At 40.9% G+C, this 10,385-nt stretch overlaps 1 protein-coding gene across 1 annotated transcript; it reads right to left on the reverse strand.

The window, feature by feature from the left end:
• Positions 1–431: 431 nt before the first annotated feature.
• LOC142741529 (uncharacterized) lies at positions 432–2,375 on the reverse strand. Its single transcript, XM_075850909.1, has 3 exons — positions 1,877–2,375; positions 1,473–1,626; positions 432–1,349 (listed from the first exon to the last, which is right to left on the reverse strand). Exons 1-3 carry the CDS (start codon positions 2,058–2,060, stop codon positions 611–613), a joined length of 1,077 nt encoding a protein of 358 aa, XP_075707024.1. The 5' UTR covers positions 2,061–2,375; the 3' UTR covers positions 432–610.
• Between the last annotated feature and the right edge of the window lie 8,010 nt (positions 2,376–10,385).

Below are 10,385 nucleotides of genomic sequence, written 5' to 3' on the forward strand. Positions count from 1 at the left end.
TTTGAGAGAACGTCTGTTTATCCCTCAAGGCCTTTTTTGGTGGGGGGGGGGGGTGTGGGGGAGGGTTAGGGACTCGCAAAACTTGAGGCCCCTTGACGTGGGTTGCGAGCTTAAAGCTCGGTAGGCGCTTGGAATACCCTTTTTAGACGGCAGGAATGCATGGACATCACATCCTCTTGTGGAAACTATGTATTTCCTGGCCTATATGTATGTGAGCGTTTCGGGGGGAGTAAAGTTAGTTCTGGCCAAACACTAACTATACTAATTACAGCTGAGTTCCTGGTATTCCAAACCCCTTCCGAACAACGAAGACCTCAAAGATGTGGTGGAGAAATCTAATACCGTCACAACCTCTAAGGCAACAGCACCTCCTAGCGGTAGAGGCAGTCGAAAAGGTGTGCAAGGTAACAAAAGGATTGTCCACACAGAACTTCAAAATATCGAACTTTAGTAGTAGTCATGTTTGTGGCACATACTCGCCATATCAGCCAAATAAATACAGAGGCGGGAAAACATACCCGAACAAAAAAGTGCACCAACATGATGCATATACAACAAATTCCTAGCATGTCATCGATTTCTAACATGTGTCGGTAGAAAAAAAGAGCCCCTAAAGATTCTGATAGGCATGGGTCGGCGAGCTGTAACCCGACCGTTCCGCACCACTCTGCTGTCCCCGGCCCTGAGGAGCCTGTTCCTGCACAGCATATTGGGGTTGATACTGCGGGTGGTAACCCTGAGGCTGCATGTGAGCCTGTAAACTTGGCCCAGGTATGGAGTATTGAGGAAAGTGATGGACTGGCCCAGGCATTGGGGCAGGGGAGAGGTATCTTGGGGCAGGAGGGTATTGCGCCATCTGCGAGAAGACGGGGGCAGGTTGGGAGGGCCTTGGCACATGGGCACGCGCTGAGGGCATATATACACTACGCCAGTGCTCCAGAGAAGTAAAGCACCGGCCTGGACTTAGCGGGGGTGTCGCACAGTCGATTAAAGACAGCATATTGATTTGCAGCCGCACCAACCTATCCTCTGGTACCCGCCGCATCAAAGGTGCCATGCTCCGGCAAAAAAAATCGTGCTGGTCCTCATCGGCTGCACGGCGCAGGTACTCCAGAACACGGGCGTCCACCTGTGCAGCTGCGGGTGGGTTACCAGGACGTCTGCGGCGGGGTGCTGCTTGTCTAGGTGCCACTTGGTCCGGTTGTCCTGCTTCAGGCGCTGAGGCGACTGGACCAGGATCCTCTCTAGTGGCCTCCGGGGTGAGGGCGACCAGGGGAGCAGCGGCTTCGGACGCCTGGCTACACTGGGGCCGTGCCTCCTCTTCTGAAGCATCCAGAGTGTCGCTAGTTCTATAATATAGGGGACACGTCAGTTGAGGAAACAAATGTCATGTGCAAACACCAAGGCGTTTTGGGGTATGTAACATGTTTGGAGGGTGACGTGGCCACAAAGGGACAACAACGAGTACTTACGGTCGCATGTCCATTATTTCCCGCAGGAACAACAGCTGCTCGTAGTACATGTAGCGCCGTTTTTGGGGACCACCATCTCCGCTACGGGCGCCGGATCCATGTTCTCGACGGAACTGGTCCCTCGAGCTGCGCCACCGTCTCTTTACATCGTCCACTGTATGATGAATAAGAACACATCATTGATTCAACTCAGCAGATGTGAGTGCGCACACAGACAGTGCATGTATAAACTGGTGTTATTAAACACACGTCTACACAAGAACAAGCCTAAGTTGATGATACTATATATAAAGATGGCACTGAACCGAAACGTTGGTAATGACAGGCAATTATTCAGCAGGGACGCAATATCCAATATGGATGTCATTATACACATCAATGGCGACACACAGATATCCACTCACCAATTTGTAGCCGGTCACGGGTGCGGCTGTCGGCCCACTCCTGCTCAAATAGCGCCTCTGCTATCTGCTCCCATGCTGCCTCCTTCAATGTGCGGTCATGGTACGACTCCGCATGGGTGTTCCAGACCTCCGGCCGCTCCTGAACTAACCGAATGAGCTTCCCAACATCCATCTGCCGAGGCATGCCTGCAAAGTGCTTGTGGTGCTTTTGCAAACGGTGTGGCCTCTTTTGCAAAACCTGCTGTCTAACCAACTTCCTGCTTTTCTGCTGGTTTCAACTAGTTAGTTCAAACTCATTTGCATTGAGACAACGTGTCCTGCGTGAAAAACGCGCGTTCGCAGCTGCTGCCAGCGTATGACATGCGTGATTTTCACGCACCCATTGACTTCAATGGGTGCGTGATGCGTGAAATACGCAGAGTTTTTGAACCTGTCGCGTATAGTACGCAGCGAACAAACGCTGCGCAAGAATCACGCACTGTTTGAACTGCCTCATTGACTTCTATAGTGCTGTGCGTGATGCGCAGAAAATACGCGGCCTGCACGCGCGCAAATCGCGCTCGTCTGAATCCCCCCTTACAGATTCTCTACAAATGATTAAAAAAAAATGTTTTTTCATTTATGGTAATGTTAATTTATCTGATTACTTTTGAGCCCCTGAAATGAGGAGGCTGTGTAGGAAAATGGTTGCAATTCCTAAATGTTTTACAGGATTTTTTTGTTCAACCCCTTGAATTAAACCTGAAAGTCTACACTTCAACTGTATCTCAGTTGTATCATGTCAAATCCAATGTGGTGGCATGCACAAATCATGAAGATTGTGTCACTGTCCAAATAATTCTGGACCTAACTGTATATAATTGTGTATATATATATATATATATATATATATATATATATATAAAATTGTATATGACAGGAGTGAAGATTGTTGGGAGTATATAAGCTCATTCCCTCACTTTTTAGATAATGGGTAATAGTCGCTTTAGAATTCCATTGATTTCAATTACAGTGTGATCTTTGTAGGGAAGATTTCCAGGTAATCATACCTACAACAAGAGATTTGATATCTGATTATGCTCTTAATGTGGAATGCGGTGTAACATTTTACATTTTTTATCTACTTATTAATTTACAAATGCAAAGATGTCAACTAGCCATTTTTTTCATGGATAGTTGGTAAAAAATGCAATAGACGTCAGTCCATGGTAATGGTTTAGAGCAGTTTACACGAAACATAGTATGTTTTTTTTTAATGACTGTGAATAAAAATGTAGTTGTTGGCCCTTCTCTGTTGGCTCAAAAGAATAAATGGAAAGTTTATGGATTGAGATAAAAAAGGCCAGAATTTTAAAATAAAATGCTACACTTCTACAAATTTGTAAAGAGCAGTAACATTTTCTCTTAGGTTTAACCAAAATAATATTTTTAGTTTGTGGAAGATTTAAGCATTAAAATACAAGAAATGTATGAAGAAGTGATGTTGAAAAAAATATTTGAGAGATACGATACCCAAAATGAATACAGTAATCATTTCCTTCAGATGTTGAATGCTTCCTTTCTATATACAGGCTGGGTTCAGACAAAGTTTTTTGCAGGCAGAAAATCTGCCTCAAATTTCCGTTTGGAATTTTGAGGCAGATTTTGCTCTGCCTGCAAGCCGATTTTCGCTGCGTTTTTCACCCACGGCACGCCGCAAAATACGCTTTCTCTGCCTCCCATTGATGTCAATGAGAGGTCAGAGGCGTAAACGCCTGAAGATAGGGCATGTACCTTCTTTTTTCCGCTCGCCGGTTTTTCCGCTCGCGGGAAAAAAACACCTTCGTCTCCCATCGAAATCAATGGGAGGCATTTTCGGCAGTTTTTTGGCGCATTTTCCGACGCGGTTTCCGTATCAAAAAACTTCTTAAAAACTCTTTGTGAACTGGCCCTAATAGAGACTTGAAACCAACCACCGTATGAACTGTAAAGAAGTTTGCTGAAATTTTAATTTGCAGCTTTACCTGAGAAAATTTAGAAATCTGTTTTCAGAATACATAAGGTGTAACATTTTTCAGTTAAAAAGGAGCTTTATGCGGCAAGATGTGCAAACAGAAGTAAATACTCCACAGGAAAACATAAAACTCACAGCACATAAAACACCAATAATTTATTGAAAAATATATTAAAGTTAAACATAAACTTTAAAATAGACATTGATTTGTTCTCCAAAAATATGTGAAATTAATTAGAAAAAATATAAAAGCACCTTTGGATTTATAGCTTCCTCTCATTCATAAGTGGCCCTCGCTAGCCTTAAAGGACAATTCTATCATAAAGGTACTTTAGGAAGGCCGGTAATGTAATATATAAATTTAATTTCTTATTGTATTCTTAGGATCTTAAAGTTTATGGTCTCCACATTTCCCACTGTTCCACTTTTATTATTAATAATATTGTATTCATTTCTATGGAAGTTTTATGATCATTTATGATGCTTGTCTTTTTGGGACAGAGTTATGGAACAACTTTCTTGTAATTTGTGCAGTCAATTGAGTTGGTAATTGTTATTAGATTTTTGCTATATGTTGTAAGTTTTGTTTTTCTTATTGTGTGCACTTCTTTCCCTTCATGTAATTGTGATTTTACCCAAATGCCTTTTTTTTTTACATTGCCAAGAACAAAAATACTGTAAATGTAAACTGGCTACTGGTCCTTTTGAAGGTGGAGCTGTTATCATTTTTCTTTTTTCTCTTTTCTTTCTGATTTATGGGTAGGTTGTTCATCATGTACCTAGTTAGATTACCAAATACATTTGTGAAAATGTATGCAAATTAGGTAAATGAAAACAGTAATCTGGTGCATAAATGCACTCTAAAGCTGCCATTTTTCTAAGAAAAAGTTAATTGCAGTTGGCAGCTCCTATACCTTCCCATTAATTTTTAATTATTATTATTAATAATAATAATAATAATAATAATCTTTATTTTGATATAACACACAAACATATTCCTTAGCACTTTTTAGTAGAATTCAGAGGGATCATGAACAAAACAATATCAGACATTAAATAGTAACAAAACTAATTAACAATTCAAACAAGAGCAGTGAGGACCCTGTTCGCAAGAACTTACAATTTAAGAGAATGAGGGTGAACAAAATGTAAAACGTGCTTGTTAAGTACGATGGTCCAGCAATCTTTTATAAACATGGTGTAGTAAACATAAAGCTGCATGAGCCGGTCGCCAGACAGTATCTGTGTATGAGAGACATGAAGTGCTTTAGGGTGCAAGAAGTGTGGGGGATACTGCTGAATAAGGGGGTAAGGTTCTGAAAAATAATGAAGAGGGGTTTTAAAAGGAAAGAATTCCAATCAGGGAATTTGATAGGCCTGTCTAAACAGACGTATTTTATAAAAAGATGTGGATGTAGGGAATTAATCTGATTATCTGGTTGTCTATGTTTATTACAACTGCCCAGCTAAATCATTGTACAGGCACCACTAGTCACCAGTATCCTGGCTTCTGTTGACCAATGCCTCATTTAATATGAGGGATATAGCTAAAACTCAAAGAGCACCATAGCAAAATCAGGAAAACCACCGCCAAACTTGAGGTCAGTAACTGCAAATTCCATGGGTGTAGCTGGATGGGGGGTTGTGGTTCAAGCGCCTTGGTGACAGCCAACGTAAACAGGAGTAGTGCAAAATCAATAACCAATATGCAGGGTCAGGTAAAGCAAAGATCAGGGCAGGCAGCACACGGGCACTCACTGTTGGTTGGACAAAGGGTCAGGGCAGGTGGCAGAGGTTTGTTACGTGTTATTAGATAAAGTTCAGGGCAGGCAAGCATAGTCAAAAAGTACAGGTAGAGGTCAATTACAAGAAATACGAGCTAGGAAGAACCTAATAGATTAGGCAAGGTGTACAGGAATGGGAGGACCCTTATACCCAGGGAAAGATAAGTGGATAATTTAGAGCAGAGCGTCAGCAGCCTGGGAGGTCGTCAGAAGTGGAGATCGTGGTAGAGGAGCGGCGGTAAGTATATGGCGGTGGTTGAGAGCTGTGGCCGTTACAACAATATCACAACATGCTAGCAAAACGCTTGACAGGCTGCAGTTCACATCTTAACCACTAGGTGGCCACACATAGACACATATAGTATAGACATCTTGTGACAAAGTATCACAATTATTTTTATTTTTTTCAAAGCAGGTGATCTCGCGTTACACATTTCAGGATATGTTGTGATAAATACAAAGGTAAAGAATAGTAATGAGCGAATTTCCTGAAATTCAGTTTGGTCTGATTAAATTCGGTACAAATCACATGTCCCCCGATAGCCCTGTCAGACCCTCTGATGTCTTCTAGGACTGTATCCAAGTGGAAAAAAGTCCTAGAAGACATCATAGAGTCAAACAAAGCAGTCAGGGCACTTGAGATTCAACAAAAAAAAACAACATTCTCACCAACTCCGCTGGTCTCCCATAGCGACACGTCCCTGCTGGCAGGTGAGATGACGTAGCTGTCCCATGTGACCGCTGCAGCATTCACATTGGACAGTTACATCATCTCACCCGCCGGCATGGACGCGTCGGGAGACCAGGGGATGTAGAGAGTATGCATTTTTATCTCCCCTTCTCACCGGCTGCCGCCATTTTGACAATTCAAACCCCAAAAAGTTTCGGATTTCGGCAAATCCAAAACTTTGGGGAAATTGGGACCGAATCACTTCACTCATCTCTAGTAAAGAAGGACACATCTGTATGATTGCAGCAAATAATGGCCTCTAAATCAGCATCAAATTGGTTTGTCTTCTACTGAACCTTTGGGTCCATTATTTTGTCGGAATCTGAGCTAACTGGAATTTCCTCTGGGACTGATGGGAAACAACATCACAGATCACTGGCTGGAACTTGAAGGGTAAACCTTCCCAGTTATTCCCACATCACAATGGGATCCCTCCTGCCTGCTGTAGATTTGGTTGCCGCATTATTCCTGGCCTAATGTAAGTGGAGAACTTCATATCTATCAGCATGAAAAACACCAAAACTTTGACTGCAAAGGATACTGTACCTGTCCTCTCTCCCTGCTTAACATCTGAGATCAAAGATCTTTAGGGCATTTAGTAAAATCCTATTTTAAAAATGACGTTTCCATTGAACATATGTGCATGTATGTGCATTCTATTAATAATGTTACTATCATCCCTTTTCTGTATCTTGCTAGCACACAGTTAACATTTTCCCTAGGTATGGAGGCGTAAATGACCCACTCTGGTATGACATGTCCCTTAAGGGACCACTGTTATATAAAGAATATGCAGCAGATTATACCTAATCACAAAGATTTTATTAGCTATAATAAGACTAAGCTCTAAAAAATAGGGCATTAACAGGCCACTATCAGCTTAACAGGTTAATCCCTCCATAAAGCATTAATGCATAGATACGGTCGCTTCCTCCTGTATAATTGCTATTTGAAATTAAACTTTCTGACTCAGTACTGCTTTAGACTTGATAAGCTGTGAATTTTTATTCCTTCAGGTCCTTGGATATGAAGAACATTCCTTTGATTCTATGGAATTTAAATAAGTGTCACTTTGTATGCTTGTTTCTCCTGCTGGAATCTTCTGCTAATTTGTCATATTTAGCAATATATAAAGATTTTGTAAGCACGCTTGTGTAATAAACACAGAGCAAATCTCCCACCCACGTCGGCCCGGTTTTAGTATGGCAGACACAATCCAACTTTGCATATTGTGTTTATGTATTTGAAACATATTTATCCTAAGTGATACTCCAACCTGTATTTGTGTGCGATGTAGAATATGTCGATTTAATGTATAAAATGGAACTCATAAATATTCAACAAATGTCTGCTCATATAAAGCTTTACAAATTCCATTCTTATAGATTCCCCAGGGATTGAGATTATAGAATAACTCATCCATATGAAAAATGTGATTGCACTATGTAAAATTTGATCATTCGTTGTCTGCAATCTAGCCTCATGCATATGAAGACTTGTACATTATTTCCTATTTAATCTATCCTAGCTGAAGGGTTCATCAGAACCAGTGACATTGCTGTTGCCTGCAGGGGTTAAATTATATTTTTATTTTTCCAATTGATCTACCTTGCTAGAATGATGCTTGATGGCGTAAAGGATTGCCTTTATCGTATTCAAATAAAATCTGTATTAAACTGCATTAAAACTGGGGAGGTTACAGCTGAAGGACAATTTATTATGAGTAAAGAAAATTAAAGTGGAGATATATCAAATAATAACATAGAAACTCCTCTTGCGCGCAGAGATTCCCCGTAGTGAAAAATGAGCACGGTTGAGAATACATACGAGATACAAGGAAGCTAGATATGCTCATCATGGTTAATGGCTTCTATGGGTTTTTATGTTCAAGCCGTGGTATTTTACTCACAAAATTGATCAAAGATAGTGGATTGGAAAGTATAAACCATGGATGAATACTCCTCACAATGTTCACATCAAAACGGAACTCTTTAAGACATTTAAAGGAGGATTCTGCATAAAAGCTTCAGCTTTGGGTAGCATTTCCAGGAGTTATGAGACTTCCCCTCCCCCATTCTTACTTGGAGACTCTGCCATTGAGATCAGAAAGGTTTCTCTTTCATGGTACAGACAATGGTTGTCGTCTTCGCAGTATAAAGTAAGAGGGAACAGTGAAGAGTTTTGTACATATCCCCAATGCAGTATAATGAAGGAGACTCCTACAGATATTGTTGGACCTGGATGACATATTGTGGTGGGTTCACCTAACAGATTACGGGGAGATCTATTCAAAGCGTAATCCTTAGGTCTCATGCATATGGCTGTATTTTGGTTCTGTCTTGTACAGATCTGTAATACACCGCCCATAGTTTGGAACGGGCCCATACTATACTCATGTGCATCTCTGAGAGGCACACAGAGAATTTTTTAATCACAAATTTAGATGTAATCTGAAAAGTTGAGGCAATTTAATACCACATTCCGTGTTATGCAAGTATCTTTCCTATAACACTAGCTTCTAAAGGAAAAATGCAGAGGAACCATATGGAATGCCTACTGGTCTGTAATACAGACCTATAGGGACTCTGCGTGTCATTGTACAGAAAACTGCAGTTTTTCACGTCCGAGGTTCACCCAAGCAGGACGCATTGTCATGGATCTCCCATAGACTAGAGTCTATGGAGGAATGCGTGACACGCAGTAAAATAGGACATGTCCTATTTTTACACGGACCCTTGACACGCTCCGTTGAAACAACGGTCGTGTGAATGGCCCCATTGAAATACATGAGTCCATGTGATGGCCGTTGTTTTACCGGCCGTCAGATGGATGAGATACATGCTTGTCTGGATGAGCCCTTAGACTAACTGTTGATGAGCAAGACTTCGAAAAAGGCAATGTGGTTCACATCTGTTTTCAGCTGCTTGTAACTTTTTACACTGAGGCAACATCCACAGTGTCCCCCCAGGTAGCACAAATGAACAAATCTCCCTGCTAAGCATCTTGCATTCTTATGTGATACAGGCTGTATTCCATTGTGCATCTGTGAGCTCCATTGGTGCCTATATCGGTATTAAGTTTCACACGGCTAAACACAAAGAGCACAGCTCAAAGATGTGCTTACTAAATTTTTTTAGGGTAATGGGAGGTTTAGTGTTGCAATCAAAGTTTAGCCAGGATATGTGACCCCCACCACTGCTATTCTGACTATATTTTTATTTGTACACATGAATAGAAGTGGGCTGTTAAAATTAGAAAAAAAATCCAGCTATCAGTATCAGTATAACTTCCAGTCTGTTGTAAAACAGCTCCTTTGGGGTAAAAACAATTAAGCTTTCTTAATGTGGTACACCAATTTATCACACTCTTATCAAGATCAGCTAGTGAGCTGGTTGTTCTGAACACAATCTCCACTCATCTCCTGGCAATTTTTGGGCGTTGCTGTCATTTTACGCTTCATTGCCATAATTACGTGACCTTGTCCAAGCTAGATTAAACATACCCTCTAGAGTATAATCTCATTTTTCTGTTTGAGAGATGCTAGTTCTGTCTTACCATTAATTACATTGGAACAGCTGGTGACTGGTTACTTTTTATGTATTACTATCCCATTGCATGATCTCTGTCTTTGTCATTACTTGGAGGAATGCAGCAGGTCGAACCCATTCATAAAAGAAATGAAGCCGGCAATTAATCATAACAAAGTCTAATTGTATACCATTATAATTCTGAATAATTATGTTTTCATTACACATTAGAAGTCATTACTGAGGCTATAAAATATGTAGATGCCACTGACAACAACAATATAATTAAATCTCGGATGCCTTTTATGCTTTAGTATGTTAACACCTCTCTTTATGTAAAGCAACTATTGATTTTGATGGCTTTTCATTTAAGAGATTCTGTATTAAGGAACACTATACATGTGCAGAAGTTGTCTGAATCACTTACTGATGGCATTTAGAGAGCATTTGTCCTTCAAATGCAAACTTGTCAAGT

The sequence above is a fragment of the Rhinoderma darwinii genome, chromosome 2, assembly GCF_050947455.1.
Source record: "Rhinoderma darwinii isolate aRhiDar2 chromosome 2, aRhiDar2.hap1, whole genome shotgun sequence".
Taxonomy (NCBI): domain Eukaryota; kingdom Metazoa; phylum Chordata; class Amphibia; order Anura; family Rhinodermatidae; genus Rhinoderma; species Rhinoderma darwinii.

What these genes read in the sequence shown, in the direction of transcription:
- LOC142741529 (XM_075850909.1), bottom strand. Translation starts at nt 2,060, where the DNA reads ATGCCTCGGCAGATGGATGTTGGGAAGCTCATTCGGTTAGTTCAGGAG. An exon ending in CCGTGACCGGCTACAAATTG is followed by an intron (nt 1,627 to 1,876) that starts GTGAGTGGATAT and finishes TTCATCATACAG; the next exon opens with TGGACGATGTAAAGAGACGG. An exon ending in GAAATAATGGACATGCGACC is followed by an intron (nt 1,350 to 1,472) that starts GTAAGTACTCGT and finishes CCTATATTATAG; the next exon opens with AACTAGCGACACTCTGGATG.